Consider the following 25418-nt stretch of genomic DNA (forward strand, 5'->3'; position numbering starts at 1 on the left):
CACAATGCCTTTCAGGTTATGTTTATGCAGAAGACATACAGACCAGTGGCTACAGGATGAGGAGAGAAGCAAATTGGGGACTGGAAATTTGATTCCACCAATTCTCTGTATATTCAGTCAGTCCTAATTGCTCATCCTTTTCAGGGAAATTTAAAACATGAGAAATAAAGATGGACTAGTAGGTAATATTTTCAAATTGCCTTAGCTCCATGGACAAATCCCAGTAACTAGTTTCTGTATCATTATATTAGAATACTTCATTTATCTGGTATCCTTGGGGAGTGAATGAGGTAGAACGCCTGGCTGCCTGCCATGTACCTAATTGAGCACAAGGCTTGCTTTTGCTTTAACCCTGTGTGCATGTGGTGTATTTGGGGGAGGCGTAAACTAGGAATCAGGAGATCTAGGTTGCCCTCATTCTTCACACTCACTTGCTGTGTGACCTTTGATGAGTCATTTTATCTCTTTAGGCTTCAGCTATCTTCTTGAAAAAATGATGAAATTTCACTAGGTAAGCATTTCTTCTGCTCACTCATTTCAAGCTTGGAGCCCTAAGCTAGGTATAAGATCTAGGTTGCCCTGATTTTTCACACTAACTTGCTGTATGATCTTTGATGAGTTATTTTACCTCTTTAGGTTTCAGTTATCTTGTCAAAAAAATGAAGAAATTTCACTAGGAGGGCATTTCTCCTGCTCAGTCAAAATGCTTGGTTATCATAATTCTACCAGCCATTCTTATTTTCTTTTAAGCTACCTTACTGTTTTACATTAATATATTTATTTAAAAAGGGAAGTGTACCATAGTTATAAATGGAAAGCTGACCATATTTTCTATTAAGAGAGTTATTAGTAAAAATAAATATCCTGAAAACAAAGTAATGATATTAAATTTAGAATTGTAAGCAATAAAAATAATGAAAGACATATAACAAACTATCATCTTTCATTGTACTAAGCTCTTCACATGTGACTTCATTTAATCCTTATAACACTTCAAAATAAATATCACCATTTTGCAGATAAGTAAACTGAGGCAACGAGAAGTTTACTGACATGCTCAAGTTTACCAACTAGTATGTGGCAGGGCCAGGGTGCAAATTCAGTTCGGTTTGAGGCCAACACACAGAAAGACAGTGGCATAGGTAGACCTTCAACTTGAAGCCCCAGGAAAATCCTTTAGAAACTGATACAGTTAGCCACTGTTCTTTCTGTCTCCTCACCCTGTCATTCAGTTCCTCATCTGTAAGACCTCCCACCAGAGCAGGGGGTAGCAACATAATTTGTAAAATGAAAATACAAGGTCTCTCATTCAAAATTTGTGAATTTCAAGATGATGATAGCAAAACATTAAACCAAGCATGGAGCTTCCCAAGTGCGGGGCCCTGTTTGACTGAACAGGTCACATATGGATGAAGCCCTCTGTCTGCACTGAGTCTGGTGTTTCTTTTCCTTTGAAATGTAGTTAGATTTTTAATCTTTTATTTGTAACAGGGAAATTAAAAAATAAAAAATCTTTGTGACAAGGAAACAGAATTGGTTCTTTACTATTTTCTGCTACCAATTTAAAAGGCTGACTCCTAATCTTTTATTTGCTGAACATACGAATGAGTGTAAAGATGCAAATTAGAGGCCAAGAGGATGAAATTATTCTGCATATGAAAAGTAATGGAGAAGGGGAAAGAGGCTGGAGGCTGCTTGGGTAGAGAGAAAGACTTGAGAAAAACGCTTGTGTGCTGGTTGTTGGGAGACTTCGAAGAGTGTTAAAGAGGAAAAGGAGACAATCGTCCCAGGGAGGAAAGAACAGGGATAAAAGTTTATGAAGGTTTGCCACATGGCAAGTGATGTCAGCCATGTTTGGCGTCATAGTAGGTTTGATATGTCAGTCATTCTTCTGTACTACTAGCGATAGACTACACTTTGAGAAAGACTGCCCAAGTTAATTTAAAAATGATTGTCTTTCAGAGTATGGAAGAAACCAGAGGTGAAGGGCAGGTTAAAATAGTTCAAGACTTGTGGTTGAGGCTGCCACTGATGTTGCTTCTCTGAGTTAAGATGTTTAATTGACTCTTTCATTTCAAATGCCCATTGTAATGACCAAAAGATCTATAAAAGGTGAAAACCTGGAGAACCATCTATATGCCAGAAACTTGGAGGGTTCTGTAAAAGATAAAAACATGACAGAGAGAAATCACAGCAACTTGCATTTCATGTCGAGCCAAGGGCAAGCCTGTGCGGCAGGGGCTGGAGGCTGGGGCACTCTGAGTTGGGGACTCTAAGTTGGGGGATCAATATTCTGGAGGAACTCCAGAGAGCACATAACTTGCTGAATGTAACTTAGAATGGAGACTCAGGCCTCAGAGTGCTACTGTCAGCCAGCACTTCAGGTGGTGTGCTGAATCAAATGGCAACAGGACGGCAAATCGAGGAACGGGGCGCTGAGCAAACAAACAGCAATACAGAACAAAGGTTTTGTCAAGTTCTCTTCCGTCTGTAGCTCCCTTCTCATGTTATGTAGGATGGGGTCTCTGATCTGGCAAAGTGTGCCTGACAACGTTAATCTCATTTATTGTCATCGTGCTGGAGTCACTCTCCCAGGTCCTTTGTGCAGCCAGCTACTTATAGTTCCTTTTTTATTCTGCTTAAATATCATCTCCTCACAGAGACCAGCTCCCATTTAAAGTAGCCCCCCTACCTTATTCTGTATCAATATCCATTTTCTTCATAGCACTCAGTACAATTTGTAATTATTTAATTTGTTAGTTGACTTCTTTTTTGTCTGTCTTCTCCACGGCCTTCTAAGCTCCATGAGGGCAGGAATCTTGTCTGACTCTCTCACTGATATATCCTCAAAACATAGACTATAGTAGGTGTTATTAATGAGTAAGCATTAGTAGAAAACAAGCAGGAAAAATGGGTTATTTTTAATATTGTCAAGATGTAATATACAGTGAAGATAAAATTGTCATGATTGAATATATGAAACAAATAGTTTTAGAAATTTAAGTAGAAATTCTCAAAACCACAACCATGGTGAGATACTTTAATATTTATCTTTTAATCCTTGACAAGAAAAAAAAGATACAGAGAATTTGCATAATATTATTTAGCTTGATTTAACATTTATAATAGAGTTCAATGTGAGAGTACACATTCAAATATATGTGTATGGAAGTTGATTTCATTAAAATGAGAAAGAAGATGTTACTATTGATATAAAGGAGATGTAAACATTACAAGTGAATAGTCTTATGATTCCATGCTAATAATTGCTTTGCAAGTAGATGATTTCCTAGCAAAATAAAAATAACAAAATTAACTGTGACGATGAGGAAGTAAAAGATAAAGAACTACCCCTCTCCAAAAAATAAAGACTCAGACTTTTTATGGATGAGTTTTCCCAAATCTTTAATGGATTAAATAATTCCCGTATTGTTTCATCTGTTTTAGTCTAGAGAGAAATGACAGGAAGCTTCCTAGGTTATTTTATGAAGCAGGTATAACCCTCATGCCAAAATTTACAGATGTAGCACACAAAGAAAACTGCAGACACACTTCATTTAGGAATGTTGAATCATGAATCCTATATAAAGCATTAGCACTTATGGATTTTGCTCAGGAATGCAAGGATATTTTAATATTGGCAAATATATTAATATTTAATAATTAATAGGCAGAGGGAAATATCATCATGGCAGTAAATATTAAAAGGATTTTATAGACTCCCACTTCTATCCCTGATTAAAAATGAAACAAACAACAACAGAAAATTTGTAGTGAACTACAACTAGAGGAATACATCCTTAATTCAATAAAGGGTATCTATCTTACACCATCAGTCAACATGATACTTAATTATGAAATACTACCACATTCCCATTAAAGTCAGGAAACACTCAAGAATGCCCATTGTTATAGTTGTCATCAACATAGTTTAAACATTTCTAGGCAATGCAATGAGAGAAGAAAAATAATTCAGCTGTTAATATTGTAAAGGAGACAAAATCATCTATATTTAGTGATGATATGATTGTCTATCTGGAATGAAATTGAAGAACAATGAGAACTAATGAGAGTTAACTAAGGTAGTAAGAAAATACATGTATAAAAATCAATAGAGCCAGGCACAGTGGCTCACACCTGTAATCCCAACAAAAGTGTTGGGCAGAGGCCGAGGTGGGCAGAACACCTGAGGTCATGAGTTTGAGACCAGCCTGGTCAACATGGTGAAACCCTGTCTCTACTAAAAATACAAAAATTGGCCAGGCATGGTGGCAGGCACCTGTAATCCCAGTTACTCTGGAGGCTGAGGCAGGAGAATCGCTTTAACCCGGGAGGCAGAGGTTGCAGTGAGCCGAGATGGCGCCATTGCACTCCAACCTGGGGGACAAGAGCGAGACTTCATCTCAAAAAAAAAAAAAATCAATAGCTGTCTTACATACCATTAATCCATTACAAAATGTGGTGAAATGGATAATATTCACAAAACAATAAAATATCTATGATATGTGGGAATAAATGTAATAAGAAACATGCAGGACCTATCTGAATGCAATGATAAACCTTATTCAGGAACATAAAAAGATACTTGCGTGAATCGAGAAACAAAACTACTTAGGTGAAAAAATTCCTAGCACATAGGACACACAATAAATGATTTTTGGATGAATGATAAGTAAGTGAACATAATTACCATAAAAATCTTATGAGAATTTTTTTTGGCTCAACCAAATGATTTTAAGGTTCATCTAAAAAATTCTCGGAGCTGAGAATAAAACTTTGATAGCAGAGACAATGAAAGGACTACCAGATCAGTTATTAAAACATAATGAGATGAGATAGGCCAGGTGTGGTGGCTCACGGAGGCTGAGGCAGGTGGATCACCTGAGGTCAGGAGTTTGAGACCAGCCTGGGAAACATGGTGAAACCCCCATCCATACTGAAAATACAAAAAATAGCTGGGCGTGATGGCGCTTGCCTATAATCTTAGCTACTCGGGAGGCCGAGGTACAAGAATCGCTTGAACCAGGGAGGCAGAGGTTGCAGTGAGCTGAGATCATGCCATTGCACTCCAGCCTGGGCAATAGAGAGAGACTCCATCTCAGAAACAAAGATAGTAACATTAGTATTGGCACATGAATAGATAGATTGGTGGAACAGAATAGAAAGTCAAGTAGCAGATCTACGACTATATAAGGATTTAGAGTATGATGTTTTTGTAAGTATAATAGAAAAGGATGGATTTAATAAAGGGCCTTAGGACTGCTGGAAAAAATGTATCCCTACTCCATAACACACTCCAAAATATACTCCAGGTGAATTAAATATTTAAATATAAAAAGTGCAACCATGAAAATGTTAGAAGGATGTATTAGAGTATAGAATGCCTTTCTAGAGGTAAAAAGAATAAAGGAAGAGATTGATAGATTTCATTACATATAAAATTTTAAGCTTCTGAGCTTCACCGAACACCATAAAAAATGTAAGGATAACCAATTACATTGAACAAAATATTTGAAATATGTGGCAGATTAAGAGTTTTCTATTATGCAATACAATATGAAAGATGTAAGCTCACTGAGTATGAAAGTTGCAAATTATAACAAAAGATATTTTGTTTTATTTTGGCCATCAAATTGTCAAATAATAACAAAGAATGGAGAGGTGTCAGAAAACTGGCACTTGACTATATATTGGTAGAAGTATATTTTGGGGTAGCCATGCTGGAGGGTAATTTGGACATAATCAAGAACCATACCATAAGAATTTATCTTAAGTAATTTTTCATAAATATTTGCAAATATATAAAGCTTCAATCATAATCATTGCAAGCTAATGATAATGTAATGATAATCATTGCAGTATTCTTTATAACATCAATAAATTGTAAATAACCTAAATGTCTTCCTATAGAGAAATTGCTAACTCAACTATAAGAGAGTCATATAATGGGATTCCGTGACATTATTAAAGATAATTTTGGGAAATATTTAATGATATGGACGAATCTGTGTTATCCTCTTCTCTTGCATAGAAGGGAATTGTGTAAATAAGACTAAAAGCCAGTTCTTTAAAATAGTGAGAAAGAAGGATAAGGAAGGTTTTACTTTATCTAGGGCCTTGATTTTTATCAGTATATATGTAAGCTAACATATTTTCCAAGAGTTTCTATGATGGGATCTGCTTAGTTAGAATACATACTGTTTTCAGTTCATCAATTGATTAGGCCTCTTAATGTCAATGCCATTTGTCAGAGGCAAGTTTACTATTGTAAATCAGCTTACAGCGCAACAATAGGATGTGTCAGCCTATAGCTTAAGCATTTGTAAATTTAACACTTAAGAGTTTCACAACAAAATTGCATTCTGATTATTAATAATACCTAAACTGTTATAAGATGAAAGTATATCTATTAACTATCTGACTTTCTATAATTAATTTAAGCAAAAGTAATTATTATTAAAGGGTTATTGAAAGTGATGAATGCTTTATATGCTGAGATGAATCATTTTACTTCTTAAGAATTTCCAAGTGTGCCTCTAAATGGACATAGCCTGGAAAACAATGAAGATACTAATGGCCAATCTCTGGGAAAAGATTTTGCGTTGGAAGCTCTGCTGAATTTTTTCTTTCCGACAAGTAAGTTCTTGTTTGATTTTTCCCCCTTCTAATGTTCTTGTCTTGAAAACAGTAAATGTTTAGGAAGCACTGTGGCGTATTGGCATTGGAGTGGGACAGAGCTGAGTTTGAATCCTGGCTCTGCCCTTTGGCTTAGGCAAGGCAATCTCTCTGAACGTCTGTGCTCTCATCGTTGAAATGAAGAAATTTACCACAAAGAATTATGAGGATGAACTGAGATAGTATTCGTAAGGCATTTCATAAATGTTTGTTACTGTTTATAAAATACTTTTCCTTCACAAATATCTAAATCTTTCACAATTTACCTGAATGGCGTTACCTGAAATTTAGTCACTAACCCAGTATTATGAAATTGATGTCTTCTGTGGCATTAGTGAGGGTACTGTGTGACTGCTGTTATGGAATATGCCAGATGTTTTCCCATCTGTTTTAATGATAGAAAGCCCAGGTTTCAAGTCCCACCATCTTTTTGTAATTCTGTATATAATGTGTTTATCCAGTACATGATGACCCCTGAGAATTAATAACCACAGATAAACATGTTTCATTTTGTATAGCATGTGGTGCCCTTTCAAGGAGAAGCTTCATATAGATTGGCATATGTGAATTACAAAGAAAAAGCTCTTATGAAAAATCATGCAAAATTTATTCTAACAAAATTTTATATGCTCTATAAGCACAAAATTAGATCTATTCTTCAATTCCAGGCCTTACCACTGAATTCTTTAGTGACCTTGAATAAATCTCTTTGTTTCTTTATACTTGTTTCATTAAGTTTAAAAAAGGCATCTAGCAATGAGAATAGCAAAATAAACAAGTTCCTTAAATAACAAGTTCCTTAAAATACTGCCATAGTCAAATTGAGTATATAAAAAAGAAATCTGAAAAAGTGTTATGTTGTATAGGCTGAAAGAATGGTCTGAGTGTCAAAGTTAGTCATAATGATGATTTTGGCTTTAGAGCTTATGAAAATAACAGATGTAAATAGTCACATACCTACCCATAATGACTACATTGTACAGACACTGATACCACCTTTAAAACTGGTCCAGGTAAGATATCTCCATTTCCCAAATATTTCTTCAACCTGGTGCAATAAAGTAAATAAAAATTGATTATATGAAGTAACAGTTTTGTCCAACAAATAAAATTGTTGCATTTTAATAGAAACATCTGACCTAGGTTGATTGAAACAATGATTAAATATTTATAAAATATACATTCTGTTTTCTTTGGAGAGAATAATTACAGCTTCATAAAACATGAAATATTTTAACCAATTTATTTCTCCCTCACACAATTGAAAATAAACACTCTTACCACTTAAGCATGAAAAAAGTTCGTTATTTTGTCATTAGGCTATTATCTGTAAAATTTTTATCTCTTGCATATTAAAATGTTAACCTTGAGACGCACTGGCAGGGAAGCTTGAGAGATCACCTGATCTTTCTCCCTTTGGACAAAATTATATACTTAAGCCTGACCAAAAACAATTGTTCTACCCTTTTGATTCTTTAAAATTACCAACATCTCTTAATAATTTGAGCCTGAAAGTTAATTTTATTATCCAGCATAAAGTCCATCAGATGCACTTAAAGTATAAATTAACATGTTCTTAGAGATCATATAGTCTAGTCTCTTCTATGATTTAACCCTAACCCTAACCCTAACCCTCTGTTTAGCATTTCTGGAAAGTGGTGTTTGAACAGCACCCATGGTGAGAAACTCAGCATGCAAGGAAGTCCGTCCCATATCTGAGTAGTCCTGACTATTGTCACTGTTTTCTGGGTGTTTGACACCCAGAACTGAACACTAGATGCAATCCAACCTAGGGGAGAAGAGTCACTTGGGACCTAGAATTGAAGAGCAGATTTCTTAGAATATATAACAATAAGTAGGATAAACTCTCATGTCTAAAATGTTTGGAAAATGAGTATCTGGGTCCCTTGGTAGTGTATTAAATTGTGATCTTACATAAGTTTCTTTGATCCTTTATTTTCTTTTAAAACAGAGGTTATAAAACTCAGTTTGGGAGTTTGTTGCTAAGATTAATGTGTAAAGCAATGTTCCTGGCCCAATAGGTGCCTAAAGAATGGTAGACATTATTACTTTTACCTTGGCTTCAGGAATTGCCAATCTTTCAAAAAGAGGAATGTAATAAAATATAGTAAGAGGTTAAAATTTGCCTAAAACAATTATATTGTTCTTTGCTGATGTTGAAGTGCTTTAGAGTGATTATAAAACATCAGTTACTATTTTTAAGTTTGTAATTGTTGATAGGATAAGAGATTGAACAGAATCTATTCTGGCCTTAACACATTGACATACTGTGGAGGTTTTGGTTTTTGAATAAAAATCTGATATCATGCTTTTTAGTTTTTTGTTTCTCTTATAAAGAAGAATATTTTAGAAAATAAGCTATTTGAGCTTGCAAGTTTTTTAGATTCAGGTATGTACAAATTTGTTAAGTTGCATGAATCTTGGTGTTCATGCCATAAATCATTGCCTATTCAAAATTATAGAGTCATAATTTAAGGCTGAAACAAAGAATCTTAAAACATATTGTAGTGCCAATATGATAAGTGTTCATAGAAAGTAGGTCAATACCAGTGGATCACTTACTTTAGTCACTAGCAGCAAACTATTTAATTTAAATAAACATCACAATGGCATAAGTTCACATTTGGATTTCCCAGCTTAATACTTAATTTGGCATTTGGGCAAGATTCTAGAGTACCAAGAATAAATCACTGATCAAATGGGATGATAGCAACAAAGATGAAGATATCCTAGAAGATGGGATTGATTTTCTACAAAGGAAAGCAATAGTATCACTACTTCTTTGTTAGTAAGAATAAGACAACTACAGTATGTACAAAGGAACAAATAATTTTTATTGTTCCTATAGAAAATTTAGAAAATGTTCAAAAATTATAAAATAAATTATTCATAGGCGCACCACTCAAAAAAAAAAAAAAAAGGGATTTCCAGGCCTAGATCAATGCTCCTTACAAAGTCCTGAGGTGGTCAGGACTCTATTCAGTAGCAGTTTCTGCTTAGATGATGACTTGGGTAATTCACAATTAGTCTCACCTTTTATTTTGCTTTAGTCACTCTCTGTGTTTTATCCTAAAGGTTTTAGGCTCTATGGTATGCCCAATGGCTGAGAGAAGATACCAGTTGTTCATGCCTTAGCTTACTTTTCCTTGCCCAGCTTTTCTTCCTGGGTAGAATTTTTCCCATTTGTCTTGTCTTTGACATCTCAGTATGCAGTAGACTTCAATATTTCTTGTTAAGGCCTGCTTATTAGTTTTTCTTTGTTTTATTGGGTAATTTTTGAGGTAGTGTCTCTCTCACTCTGTCACCCAAGCTGGAGTGCAATGGTGATGTGATCACAGCTCACTGCAACCTTGACCTCCAGGGCTCACGATCCCTGAGTAGTTGGGACTACAGTTGTGCACCAGCATGCCTGACTAATTTTTAAATTTTTTACAGAGACAGGGTTTCCCTAGGCTTCCCAGGGTGGTCTCAAACTCTTGGGCTCCAGAAAGTCTCCTGCCTCGGCCTCCCAAAGTGTTGGAATTTATAGGTGTGAGCCACCACACCAAGTCTTGTTCTATAGTTTTTAAATTAGGTTCTGAATACTTTTTTCTTTACAAAGTTTTGAGAACTGAACCATCTGTTGTTGCTATCTTCATTTGGATAGTGGGGATGTATTTCCAGTTGCTCTTATGCTACATGGATTTAATATGATGAAACACTAACAAATGCTACAAAAAGGATGCATGCAAAATAATATCTTAAGTAAATATAGTCCCTATTCAATTTGCAGCTTTTTGTTGAACATGTAGTATTAATACTGAAAACTAAAACCTGATCATGAATATAATTTTGCAATTTTAACACTGTCACATGTTGTTTATAATTCATTTATCAGTTTGGTCTTCATATTATGTATGAAGCAACATTTGGTTCTTGAAGAGGAAAAAATTTAACCGTGACTTACAATTCCCCAATCACATTAGAATGCATTTTGCAATGAATGTAACACTAAAATATGCTTATTTCACCTGTGAATTCTTGATTTCTTGTTTAATGTTTTGTAATTTGGAAGTAAACCTGCAGCACCTGGTATTCCCAGGCAGTCTCCCATCCAAGTGCTAAGAAGCTATTCATTTACCAAGAAGCTATTTATTTACCAAGTTAACAGTTCGCAGATTAATGTGCTCCCCAAGTGCTCTAGGATGTACAACATATGGCCAAGGGAAAAAGCCTATTTAGGGCCAGAGGAAGAAATATATAGTATGCATCTTAATAATCAATGATTGTACAAAAAGAGTGGGATCATTTTGTTAAGACTTCATTAAGGGATACATATTGAAAGTGTAGCCTTCAGTTGTATTTCAAGAACATTTCATGAACTCCTGTTCATTATAAAGTAGCAAGGATATTCACCTGTCATATAAGAATACCTCCTCATTTTACTTTGTTAACTGATAGGTTTTTTTAAATAAAGAATTTATGAAAGAGCTTGGATTTACTTCTCTTGCTTAAGTCATTAAAGTAACAGGATGTAATTAAACCAACAGAGCCTAAACAGATGATGCGAATGTCTTGGGTTGGTGCAATCTGCCTCATGATCCTGGGATATCTGCTCTTTTACTGCTGCTCTCTTTGCTGGAGGAGGTAGGCAAACATAACTTTTTATGAGTATTTGTATATAGACATATTTATTAATATACTTCAGAAAGATAGGGATTATGTTTGGGTTCTTTATGTTGAAACTATGGCAGCTTGGGAAAAATCTAAAACTAGAGTTGCCATAATATGTTTTTAAAATGCATGTTATCGGCTGGGTGCAGTGGCTCATGCATGTAGTCCTAGCACATTGGGAGGCCGAGGAGGAGAGATCACTTGAGGTCAGGAGTTCAAGACCATCCTGGCCAACATGGTGAAACCCCATCTCTACTAAAATACAAAAAAAAAAAAAAATTAGCTGGGCATGGTGGTGTGTGCCTGTAGTCCCAGCTTCTTGGGAGGCTGAGGTGGGAGATTTGCTTGAACCCAGGAGCCGGAGGCTGCAGTGAGCTGAGATTGCACCACTGCACTCCAGCCTGGAGCCTGTCGACAGAGCAAGACTCTGTCTCAAAGAAAAAAAAAATTAGCCAGGTATGGTGGCGCACACTTGTAATCCCAGCTACTTGGGAGACTTACGCAGAAGAATTGCTTGAACCTGAGAGGCAGAGATTGCAGTGAGCCAAGATCGTGCCATTACACTCCAGCCTCAGCAATAAGAGCAAAACTCTGTCTCAAAAATAAAAGATAATAAAAAAATGCATGTTATTTTATTTTTCATAGATTTTCTTCTTGCATAGTATCTATACATTCCCTCATCAAACAAACCCACAATTTGAAGAAAAAATAAATTTGCAAGCATGGTGTGTGTGCAGTGGGGGGTGGCTGTTAACTGCAAATCAGAACAGTTCCTAGAAGTGTTAGTTTCCATTGAGTTATCTGCCATTGTTCTTTAATGATCATCTACCATTGGGTCATAAAGCCATGGTCTGTCTTCAAGCCAGTTGGTAAACTGATTTCTTCTTAGCATCTTATACAAAATACCAATGGACTACTAGCATGATGCTTCCAAGTTTTTTTTTTAATAGCTCCCCACCTATGGGGACAGAGTGTGTACAGAGATACAGAGCACAGTCAGGACTAGAGTGAGGTGAGTGAAGCACTTGGAGCACAAAGTTGAGGGAAGCACTCACTCTCAGGTTTGTGCAGGTGCAAAGTCACTACTCTGAGAATAAGTGCCTCCTTAAATTCTCTGATAAAGATAAGGTGCCTGTTAAAGGTTAAGAATCTTAGATGTTTTTATTGAAGTTAATGGGGCAGTAGTAGTTCAGTTACCAGAATATGGTTTAGATTTCACAGGAAAAGTTAGACTATATACACTACCTTACTCTTGATAAAGATCATCAAAGTGATTGGCAGTAGGAGTGGAATTTTTGACCCTTCCTTCCTCTCTTCAAAGGTTGATTTTGTATTAAAAAAAACCCATGATTAACAATGAGGTAACATTTGCTAGAAATTGGTGGCTAGGAATATACCATGCAATTTAGAGACTTTCTAGGATACTAAGTTTGATATGATCACTTCATTACGGTGTTAAAATGCCTCTGCAAAGGTATTTTATGCGGTGTTCAGGTCCCCTGGATTTTTTGTTCTCTAAAATGATATCCAAAGTATTATTCTCTGATACTAATATATTTCCTTCTTTCTGCATAATACAAATTGCTTGAGTAACTTGAACAATGTGAATTAGTGTATATATTGGATACTATACATTTTGGTTTACTATGTTTTATTTATTTGTTTTACTATTTTGTGCAAGAGCAGTATGCTCCTTCTGTCATCTTGAGCTGACTATCATGACCCTTGGAGCAGGTAGCAGATTCATCTTGCTGCTTAGATGAATTTCCAGGAACAATGATTGAGAGCAGATGAGTGCTTTCAGCCTATTGTGATAGGCTGATTTTAGAGGCAAGGGAAATAATTGTTTAAGAATGGGGAAATCCCATTTCTGATATCAAACAAGGAGCTAAGTAGAGGACAACGTTTGCTTTTGCAGGGCAAGATATTTCCTTAGAAATATTTCCTTAACTCACTTTCTGTTCTCCATTTCAAAGAATAAAGAGATAGATAAAATATTAGAGTAGGTAAAATGACCCATAAAAAAGAAATAGACACAGAAGTAAAATCAATATATGGTGGCTTGAAAAGGAAAAGAAGCCAAACACAATCATTTGTCTGAATCAGAGGTACCAAAAACTAAATAACTATCTGCAGCATTGTGACTTGGGCCTCTTTTGGATGCTCTTTTTTGCTCTTTCATCATTGGGAGATATTCTTAAGCTCTTCCTCCTGCTGAGTCCTGTCTTACACATTAAATAACTGAGCATTCCTTTAAGAAAGAGCTGTTGTAGCTCTCCTCTTGGCCTTCAGTTGCAAGCCAAAGCAAATGATGTTTTGATATTCCTCATCCTCTGCAATTTGGATAGTGATTTTTTTTTTGTTTTGTTTTGGGTTTTTTTGTTTTTGTTTTTGTTTGTTTTAAGGATCACCTAAGGAGCTAACAACTGTCAAGAGTTGGAGAGATTAAAAAATCAGAAGCAATTTAAGCTGGAGGGAGAAGTAAAAACAGTGTAGGTAAAAAGGATAATTATGCACCAGAGCCGTAGGTACTTCAGTTCTTGGTGCCTAATTCATTTTTTCCACTATTGACCATATTCATTCAGTGTTCGCTTGTGCCAAGTATAACAGAAGATATAGACATTTTAAAGACACAGGCCCTACTTTTAAGGAGCTTAAATTCACCTTAAAACAAATCCGAGGTATGACACATTTAACTTACAATATAAGATGAAAACAATTAAGGACTAAAATGGATGGTGGCAATAACTTACAAAAGCCTTGAAGCAGTGGAGATCAGGTTAAGTCGGAGAGGGCAGGTCAGCCTTCATGGTAGAGGTGCCATTTGAGCTCGGTTTTGAAGGGAGACAGATTTGGAATAGATGGACAGGGTCCTTTTCACAGAATTAATTACATTCGGATGGTGGTCTTCTCACTATAGACCCCTTAATTTATTGTCATTTCTGAGGCGCTATGGCTGAACTTTGCCAGTGGAAGAATCTATAACTGAATCTCTAGTTTACTGCTACTTGACTTGAGTTCTAGTGTGATATGAACCCAGTACACAGAGCACTCAAACCGGCTTGAACTGGTTGCACATTCAAAAGGAAGCAGAGAGCATTAGTGAAAAACTTTCTAATAATTTTCTAATAGCCATATTAAACTAACATATAAGATGTGTTTTGAAATTTATTGCATCCTCAAGGTTATATAAGATCTATTTTTATCCTCATTAATAGGGATCAGAAGCTTCATTAGGTTTGAGTGTCACTAGTAGGCTTAAGCCTTTGCATAGAAGAGAAGGAAGGAAAAGATCAAGTGGATAGTGATAATAGGAAGCAGGAGAGAGGGGTTTTAAGGGGAGGACTTAAAAAAGGGAGGTAGCTGAATTGTTCTTATAACAGCTATTGCTATAGCTAGCGACAGTAGTCTCAAGTGCCAGATTCAGTTTCTAATCTTAATCTGTTTTTAGATAAAGTTTAAATCTGTGTGCATATGCCATTTAAACATCTGTGGATTATGTAATGATATGATACCTGAGTGTGTATGTCACTTTGATAAGGTGAAACATTTAAACGTTATAATACCATGCCTGTTAAACTCAGATGAAGTGTATTTTCGTGTTCCTTTTCTTCCTACCAGATTGAATTTGTAACTTTGAATTAAGACAGAATTCAAAACTCAGTTTGAAAATGTTAAAACTATGTTTTCTTTCAACTATTAAAATGTCTATTTTTTTAAAGATTATAGATCAGCTGATACACAGATGATGTAAAAAGCACATCCCCCATACATTTTCAATGTTGCTACTTGCCAGATGGCTGTTACTGAAAATTTCTACATTTAGACAAATCCTGCTGCATGATTCTCTGTATTATAATGTGATATTCATTATGCTGATAGTCTTAGTGCCACTTATTTTCTTACAATGGGAGGTAAAGAACTGGGAATAAATGTGTCAAAGACTGCCTAAAAATACATCACCCATTGAATTTTAAAAATGGACATTTACATTTTCAATTTCCAATATTTGCATGTCTCATTATACTGTACAACATAATTATGTTATTTTGCAAAAAATTAGTGAACTACTGGAAAGTTAGAAATTCCTAGGATTATATACATCTGGATTCAGAGGAAGGAAATAAAATCTACAAATTTTAAAAGTATGACTAGGCTTTAAGAACTTTGATAAAATATGTCAGATGAGAATGTGAGCAAACTGGAACTCTGTTCTTTTTTTTTTTTTTTTTAATTTTTTATTGGATTATAGGTTTTGGGGTACATGAGCAGAGCATGCAAGACAGTTGCGTAGGTACACACATGGCAGTGTGCTTTGCTTTTCTTCTCCCCTTCACCCACATTTGGCATTTCTCCCCAGGCTATCCCTCCCCACCTCCCCCTCCCACTGGCCCTCCCCTTTTCCCCCCAATAGACCCCAGTGTTTAGTACTCCCCTTTCTGTGTCCATGTGTTCTCATTTTTCATCACCCACCTATGAGTGAGAATATGCAGTGTTTCATTTTCTGTTCTTGTGTCAGTTTGCTGAGGATGATGTTCTCCAGATTCATCCATGTCCCTACAAACGACACGAACTCATCATTTCTGATTGCTGCATAATATTCCATGGTGTATATGTGCCACATTTTTCCAATCCAGTCTATTATCAATGGGCATTTGGGTTGATTCCAGGTCTTTGCTATTGTAAACAGTGCTGCAATGAACATTCGTGTACATGTGTCCTTATAGTAGAACGATTTATAGTCTTTTGAATATATACCCAGTAATGGGATTACTGGGTCAAATGGAATTTCTATTTCTAAGGCCTTGAGGAATCACCACACTGTCTTCCACAATGGTTGAACTAATTTACACTCCCACCAACAGTGTAAAAGTGTTCCTTTTTCTCCACATCCTCTCCAGCATCTGTTGTCTCCAGATTTTTTAATGATCGCCATTCTAACTGGCGTGAGATGGTATCTCAATGTGGTTTTGATTTGCATCTCTCTGATGACCAGTGACGATGAGCATTTTTTCATATGATTGTTGGCCTCATGTATGTCTTCTTTCGTAAAGTATCTGTTCATATCCTTTGCCCACTTTTGAATGGGCTTGTTTGTTTTTTTCCTGTAAATCTGCTTGAGTTGTTTGTAAATTCTGGATATCAGCCCTTTGTCAGATGGGTAGACTGCGAAAATTTTTTCCCATTCTGTTGGTTGCCGATCCACTCTAGTGACTGTTTCTTTTGCCGTGCAGAAGCTGTGGAGTTTCATTAGGTCCCATTTGTCTATTTTGGCTTTTGTTGCCAATGCTCTTGGTGTTTTGGTCATGAAGTCCTTGCCTACTCCTATGTCCTGGATAGTTTTGCCTAGATTTCCTTCTAGGGTTTTTATGGTGCCAGGTCTTATGTTTAAGTCTTTAATCCATCTGGAGTTAATTTTAGTGTAAGGTGTCAGGAAGGGGTCCAGTTTCTGCTTTCTGCACATGGCTAGCCAGTTTTCCCAACACCATTTGTTAAACATGGAATCCTTGCCCCATTGCTTGTTTTTGTCAGGTTTATCAAAGATTGTATAGTTGTATGTATGTTGTGTTGCCTCCGGTGCCTCTGTTTTGTTCCATTGGTCTATATCTCTGTTTTGGTACCAGTACCATGCTGTTTTGATTACTGTAGCCTTGTAGTATAGTTTGAAATCCGGTAGTGTGATGCCCCCCGCTGTGTTCTTTTTGCTTAGAATTGACTTGGCTATGCGGGCTCTCTTTTGGTTCCATATGAAGTTCATGGTGGTTTTTTCCAGTTCTGTGAAGAAAGTCAATGGTAGCTTGATGGGGATAGCGTTGATTCTGTAAATTACTTTGGGCAGTATAGCCATTTTCACGATATTAATTCTTCCTAACCATGAACATGGAATGTTTCTCCATCTGTTTGTGTCCTCTCTGATTTCGTTGAGCAGTGGTTTGTAGTTCTCCTTGAAGAGGTCCCTTACGTTCCTTGTGAGTTGTATTCCAAGGTATTTTATTCTTTTTGTAGCAATTGCGAATGGCAGTTCGCTCTTGATTTGGCTTTCTTTAAGTCTGTTATTGGTGTATAGGAATGCTTGTGATTTTTGCACATTGATTTTATATCCTGAGACTTTGCTGAAGTTGTTTATCAGTTTCAGGAGTTTTTGGGCTGAGGCAATGGGGTCTTCTAGGTATACTATCATGTCGTCTGCAAATAGAGACAATTTGGCTTCCACCTTTCCTATTTGAATACCCTTTATTTCTTTTTCTTGCCTGATTGCTCTGGCTAGAACTTCCAGTACTATATTGAATAGGAGTGGTGAGAGAGGGCATCCTTGTCTAGTACCAGATTTCATGAGTCACTATAGATTTGAAATTCGTATGAAGCTGATTCTTCTTGGATGCTGTTCAGAGTAATTTAATTACTGAAATAATAAGAGAACCTCATTATATGCAGATCATATGTCTGAGGTGTTCCCATTGCAAGGACTCCAAGGACAGCACCTCAGAGAACTCTGGCATAGTAGGTACTATTAAAAAGAACATTCCATTGCCAAGTAACTAATAACTTCATTGCAAAATGAAGTGGGTTTTTCTCAATTCCCATTCAACCTGATCTTTTTGTCACAGAGTACGCTGTTGACTGCTCCCTTCTTGAAATTTTCCTCCCTTGCATTTCATTGTTCCTCTTACAAATTTGATCCATCTCAGTCTGCTTTCCTTTGTTCTCCAAAGTGTGGTTGTTTCCCAAAGCTTTACTTACATTTATCAGAGAATGTTAGAAATACATAGTAGGAAGAACATTTTAAAAGGTGTGTGTTCCAATTCTGCTTCTACTACATTTCATGGATGTGTTTAACTTCTTTGAATATTGATTTTCTTACATGATTATAGTAGAGATTTGAGTTAGATGATTTCTACATGATTTTTGATCCATAATATTCCAAGATTCTCTGGGTAAATTACTCTTAAATCCAAATCCTAAAATACTCACCTCTATCTGTTCTGTATTTCCAATCACTCTTGTGGATTAGATGTTTTATCAGCACCTCAAATGCAACACGTGCAAAGTAAACTCATCTTTTTCTCCTAAATCATCTCCCCTTGACACTTCTCCATTCCTGTCAGTGATTTCTTTAGTTTCCCAAGCTAGAACCTTGGAGTCATCAGTGACTATTTCTTTTCATTTATCCTCAGTATATAATCTTTTCACTTACTCTCCTTGTCATTTTTTTGTTTTGTTTTGTTTTTTTCTTCCTTGGAATGAGTCTGGAATTTGCCCCTTCTCTCATTTTTTTGTTGCAATTTAGTCCCAGTCTTTAGTGCTTTTCCCCATTCTAGGCAAGTGACTTCAGGAGAGGAGCAAAAGGGAACTAAAGGTAGCATCTAAAGAGCAAAGACAACTTTCAGAGCTGAGAGGTCATAGTGATATATCTAATCCAAGAGGTTCTTATAAGAGAGACACTATCTGGGATGGGGCTGCAAGTGAGGCTTGGAGAATGGCTAGGAGGCACCTTCCAGAGAAGTTTCCTGGTATTTAAATAGGAACATATGGCATTGGCCTTAGGTAAAGAGGAATTAAGGCTACCTGCCAAACCAATTTGGACATACACCTGGACTCCTAATCTACTCTCCCTCTAATCCATCCTGCAATGTCTTGCCAGACTGATCTGTCTGAGATATCTCTACTTCATTTCATTATATCATTCAAGAACGTCTAATGCTTTCAAGAATATCTGGGTTCCAGGCCTTGGGTTAGGTGCTGTGAAGGATAAAGAAGTGAATCAGATTATGCTCTGTGCTCTCCAGTAACACATAGTCTAATAGTCCAAGTATCCAAGGGAGAAAATCACAGTCCATGAAGGAGGTACAGATAAAAAGTCAGCATGTAGATGGCTTCTATGGAAGTAAACTTGGGAATTTTTTTTTTTGAGACAAGTTCTCACTCTGTCACCTTGACTGGAGTGCAGTGGCACAGTCATAGTTCGCTGCAGCCTCAACTTCCCGAGCTCCAGCAATCCTGCCACCTCAGCCTCCTGAGTACCTAGAACTATGGGCGTATGCCAACACACCCAACTAATTTTTGTATATTTGATAGAGACAGGGTTTGACCATGTTGCCCAGGCTGGTCTCAAACTCCTGAGCTCAGCCATGTTGCTCAGGCTTGTCTCAAACTCCTGAGCTCAAGGAATCCACCTGCCTTGGTTTCCCAAAGTGCTGGGATTACAGATGTGAGTCACCATGCCCAGCCCTTGGGTCCTGGGCTTTTCTTTGCTGGGAAAATTTTATTATAGCTTTGCTCCCATTACTTATTATTGGTCTGTTCAGGTTTTGGATTTCTTCCTGGTTCAATTTTGTTAGGTTGTATGTGTCTAGAAATATTTCCATTTCTTCTAAATTTTCTGATTTATTGGCATATAGTTGCTCAGAATAACCACTACCGAACCTTTGAATTTCTATGGTTTCAGTTATGTCTTCTTTTTCATCTCTAATTTTACTTATTTGGGTCTTCTCTCTTTTTTGCTTAGTCTGGGCTAAAGGTTTGTGAATTTAATAAGATTGCTAAAAAATTTGTAAATTTGATAAAACTGTTATTGTTTTCTTCATTTCAAATTTATTTATTTCTGCTCTGATCTTTATTATTTTTATTTTCCTAATATTGGGTTTGGTTTCGTCTTGCTTTTCTAGTTATTTAAGACGTATCATCAGGCTGTTTATGTGAAATTTTTCCTCTTTTTGATATAGGTACTTATAGCTATAATCTTCCCTCTGTTGTACTGCTTCTGTTACATCCCAGGTTTTGGTATATTATGTTTCCATTATCAATTGTTTCAAGAAATGTTTTAATTTCCTTCTTAATCTCTTCATTGATTCATTGGCTACACAGGAGCATATTGTTTAATTTCCATGTCTTGGTATAGTTTTCAAAATTCCTCTTGTTGATTTCAGTGTACATTAAGTCTGATGCTACTTTGTTCATTTTCTGTCCAGTGCTGACAGTAGGGTGTTGAAGTCCCTAAATATTTTTGTATTGGGTTCTATTTCTATCTTTAGCTCTAATACTATTTGTGTTATATATCTGAGTGTTCCAGTGTTGGGTGCACATATATTTACAATTGCTGTATTCCATTGCTGAATTGACCTCTATCATTATGTGGTGACTGTCTTTGTCTCTTCATATAGTTTTGCTTTAAAATACATTGTTTCTGATGTTAGTATATCTACTCCTGTTCTTTCTTGGTTTCCGTTGGTATGGAATGTCATTTTTTCATTCCTTTACTTTCAGTCTGTATGTATCTTTATAGATGAAGTGTGTTTCTTGTAGACAAATGATGATTGGATCTGGTTTTTATATCCATTGAGCCACTCCCTGTCTTTTGATTGGAGAATGTAGTCCATTTATATTCAGTATTATTATTGGTAAGTAATGACTTACTTCTGCCATTTTATTATTTGTTTTCTGGTGGCTTTGTAGTCTTCTCCTTCTACTTTCCTTCCTTCCTGTCTTCCTCTAGTGATGGTGATTTTTTGTGGTGATATGATTTAGTTTCTTGCTTTTTATTTTCTGTCAAACCATTGTATGTTTTTTGATTTGAGGTTACCATGAGGCTTGCAAATACTATCTAATAACCTATATTTTAAGCTGATAAAAATCACATTGCATAAACAAACAAGCAAAAAGGAAACTAATCAAAACTCTACCTCATAGGTTCATCCCCTATTTAACAACTTTTAAACTTTTTGTTATTTCTGTTTATATCCTATAGTTGTCTATGTTTTAAAGAATTGTTGTACTTAATATTTTTGATTGGTTCATCTTTTATTATTTCCACTTAAGAGCAGTTTATACAACAAAGTTAGATTGTTATAATATTTTGTGGTTTTCTATATACTTAATATTACCAATGGTTTTATAGCTTCAGATGATTTATTATTGGTCATTAACATCCTTTTCTTTCTCTTTGAAGTATTCCATTTAGCATTTTGTATAGGACAGATCTGGTATTGATAAAATCCCCCAGCTTTTGTTTGTCTGGGAAAGTCTTTATTTTTCTTCATGTTTGAAGGATATCTTCTTTGGACATACTCTTCTATGGTGAAAGAGTAATATGTGTCTTATTTTTCCTTCAGCACCATATATATATATCATGCCACTTTTTCCTGGCCATAAGGTTTCTGCTGATAACTCTGCTGCCAGACATACTGGATCTCCATCATATGTTATTTGTTTCTTTTCTCTTAGTGCTTTTAGGATTCGTTGTTCATCACTGATCTTTGGAAGTTTGATTATTAAATGCCTTGAGGTCATCTTCTTTTGGTTAAATCTGCTGAGTATTCTGTAACATTCTTGTACTTGTATATTGATATCTTTGTCTAGGTTTGGGACATTCTCTGTTATTATTGCTTTGAACAAACTTTCTAACCCTAACACCTTCTCTACTTCTTTTTTAAGGTCACTAACTCTTAGATTTGCCCTTTTAAGAGTATTTTCTAAATCTTTATATATATGTTTTGTTTTGTTTTTTTAATTGCACTTTAGGTTCAGGGGTACATGCGCAGAACATGCAGGATTGTTGCATGGGTACCTACATGGCAATGTGGTTTGCTGCCTCCATCCACCCATCACCTATATCTGGCATTTCTCCCCATGTTATTCCTCCCCAACCTCCATACCCTCCAACCTCCCTACCCCCCACTGTCCCTCCCCTAGTCCCCCCAACAGACCCCAGTGTGTGATGTTCCCCTCCCCGTGTCCATGTGTTCTCACTGTTCAACACCTGCCTATGAGTGAGAACATGCAGTGTTTGATTTTCTGTTCTTGTGTCAGTTTGCTGAGAATGATGGTTTCCAGATTCATCCATGTCCCTACAAAGGGCATGAACTCATTGTTTTTTATGGCTGCATAGTATTTCATGGTGTATATGTGCCACATTTTCCCAGTCCAGTCTATCATCGATGGACATTTGGGTTGGTTCCAGGTCTTTGCTATTGTGAACAGTGCCACAATGAACATATTGGTGCATGTGTCTTTATAATAGAACGATTTAGAATCCTTTGGATATATACCAAGTAATGGGATTGCTGGGTCAAATGGAATTTCTATTTCTAGGTCCTTGAGGAATCGCCACACGGTCTTCCACAATGGTTGCACTAATTTACACTCCCACCCGCAGTGTAAAAGTGTTCCTAATTCTCCACATCCTCTCCAGCATCTGTTGTCTTCAGATTTTTTAATGATGGCCATTCTAACTGGTGTGAAATGGTATCTCAATGTGGTTTTTATTTGCATTTCTTTAACGACCAGTGATGATGAGCACTTTTTCATATGTTCGTTGGCCTCATAAATGTTTTCTTTTGAAAAGGGTCTGTTCATATCCTTCACCCACTTTTGAATGGGTTTGTTTATTTTATTCTTGTAAATCCATTTTAGTTCTTTGTAGATTCTGGATATTAGCCCTTTTTCAGATGGGTAGATTGCGAAAATTTTTTCCCATTCTGTTGGTTGCCAGTTCACTCTAATGATTGTTTCTTTTGCTGTGCAGAAGCTCTGGAGTTTAATTAGATCCCATTAGTCTATTTTGGCTTTTGTTGGCAATGCTTTTGGTGTTTTGGTCATGAAGTCCTTGCCTATGCCTATGTCCTGAATGGTTTTGCCTAGGTTTTCTTCTATGGTTTTTATGGTGTTAGGTGTCATATTTAATATTTAATCCATCTGGAGTTAGTTTTAGTGTAAGGTTTCAGGAAGAGGTCCAGTTTCTAAATCTTATAGGCATGATTTATTGTTTTTTAAATTCTTTTTTCTTTTGTTTCCTCTGACCATTTTAAATGGTATTAAATGTATTTTAAAATAGCATAACTTCAAGCTTACTAATTTTTTTCTTTTGCTGGATCAGTCTATTAAAAGACTCTGATGTATTCTTCAGTATGTCAATTGAATTTTTAACTCCAGAATTTCTGCTTGATTATTTTTAATTATTTCAACCTCTTTGTTTTTGTTTTTGTTTTGCCAATCAGTTTGAGCTTATATGGTTGCTCAGGTTAGCCTTGAACTCATGACCTCGCCTTCGCAAGCGCCACGACCTCCGGCCGGAGCCACTTTGGACCCCTCAACCTCTTTGTTAAATTTATCTGATAGAAATCTGGATTCCTGGTCTGGTTTCTATTAAATTTATTTGTGTTTGCTGAAAGCAGCTATTTTGAATTCTTTGTCTGAAAGGTAACATGTCTCTGTTTCTCTAGGATTTATTTCTGATGCCTTATTTAGTTCATTTGGTGATTTCACATTTTCCTGGATGGTCTTGATGCTTGTGAATGTTCATCTGTTCCTGGGCATTGAAGAGTTAGGTATTCATTGTACTCTTCACTATCTGGGCTTGTTTGTACCTGTCTTTCTTTGGATAGCTTTCCAGGTGTTCTAAGGGACTTGAATGTTGTGAGCTAAACTGTATTCACATTAGGAGGAACACCAAACCCAGTGATGCTGTGGCTCTTGTAGACTTGTAGGGGTACTGCCTTAATGGTCTTGGATTAAAACCAGAAGAATTCTCTGGATTACCATCATAGGCTCTTGTTCTCTTCCCTTCCTTTTCCCCAACCAAATGGAGTCTCTCTCTCTCCCTCTCCCTCTCTCTCTCTCTCTCTCTCTCTCTCGCTCTCGCTCTCGCTCTCGCTCTCTCTCTCGCTCTCGCTCGCTCTCTCTCTCTCTCTCTCTCTCTCTCTCTCTCTCTCTCTCTCTCGGCTGAGCTGCCTGGAGCTTTGTGGTGAGGTAACACAAGCCCCACTGAGGCAGCCACCACTGAGACTCCACTGGGTCAGACCATAAGCCAACACAGCACTAGGTCTTGTCCAAGGCCCACTGTAATCACTACCTGACTACCGCTTATGTTTGCTCAAGGCACTAGGGCTGTACAGACAGCAGGTGGCAAAGCCAGCCAGCCTTGTATCCTTTTCTTTAGGGTGGTGAGTTCCTACAGGCTCCAGGCATGTCCTGAGGTACCTTCCAGGAGCCAAGAACTAGAGTCAAACCTTAGGAATATGCCTAGTGTCCTATTGTACTGCAGTTGATCTGGCATTCACCACAAGATGCAGTTCTTTCCACTGTTTCTTTCCCTTTCTACAGGCAGAGGAGCGCTACCCTGTAGAAACCATCACTGCAGGCCCACTGGGAGTACTGCCAATGCTCCCTTAAAGCCCAAGGGCTCTTCTATCAGTTAGTGGTGAATGTTACCTGGCTTGGGACTCACCAGCTTTCAGGGCAGTGGGCTCCCCTCTGGCCCAGGGCAGGTCTAGAAATGCCATCCAAGAGCCAAGGCCTGGGATTGGGTACCCTAAAAGTCCACATGGGGCTCTACTCCCTTGTCTCTATGCTGATATATAAGGTTCAAGAAAAGGTTCCCTTTACTTTTCCTACTGTTTTTTTCAAGCAGAAAGAGTTTCTCCCTGTAGCCAGCACAGCTGAGGATGTGCTGAGTCATACCTGAATTCAGCAAGTCTCAAAGTCTTACCCAAGGTCCACAGCATATTACCTAGATATCACTGCTTGTTATTCAGGGCCCAAAGGCTTTTCAGTCAGCAGGTCCTGCCAGGACTGGATCCTTTCTTTTAAGGCAGTACATTCTTTCCTGGTTCAGAGTGTAGCTAGAACTGTCATCTGTGAGGTAGGGCCTGAAAAGGGGACCTTTTGACTCTGACTGGTGCCCTTTCTTACTGTGGCTGAGCTGATATCCAAGATGTAAGGCAAAGTCCTCTTTACTCTTCCCTCTCCTCTCCTGAAGCAGATGGAAGGAGCCTCTTTTGGAGCTATGAGTTTTGCAGCCTGGAATTAGGAGAGAGGTGGCACCAGCGTTCCCTTAGCCACCCTGGCTAGTGTGTCAGTAGGTTTTGTGCCTCCCAAATCTACTGCCTCTTAACCCAAGTCAGCACTATGACTCACCTAAGAATTGCAGTCCTTGTGGCCTAGACTGCCTTTCAAGTTTATTTGAGGGCCCAAGTGAACTTGTGGCCCACAGTGGCAAGGTTTGCTAGATTCAGTTTCCGACCACTGGGATGGATGGTTCCCCTCTGGCTAAAGCTGGTTTAAATACTCCCTCT

At 37.1% G+C, this 25418-nt stretch overlaps 1 protein-coding gene across 1 annotated transcript in view; it reads left to right on the forward strand.

The window, feature by feature from the left end:
- Positions 1-25418, forward strand: part of FMR1NB (FMR1 neighbor) — a 44797-nt gene that overhangs the window by 13824 nt on the left and 5555 nt on the right. The window contains exons 2-3 of the mRNA XM_008990005.5: positions 6520-6636; positions 11226-11322. Of these exons, the coding sequence (XP_008988253.4) occupies positions 6520-6636; positions 11226-11322 (214 nt within the window). The remainder of the gene's footprint in view (positions 1-6519; positions 6637-11225; positions 11323-25418) is intronic.

Source organism: Callithrix jacchus, chromosome X (assembly GCF_049354715.1).
Source record: "Callithrix jacchus isolate 240 chromosome X, calJac240_pri, whole genome shotgun sequence".
In the NCBI taxonomy this organism is placed as follows: domain Eukaryota; kingdom Metazoa; phylum Chordata; class Mammalia; order Primates; family Cebidae; genus Callithrix; species Callithrix jacchus.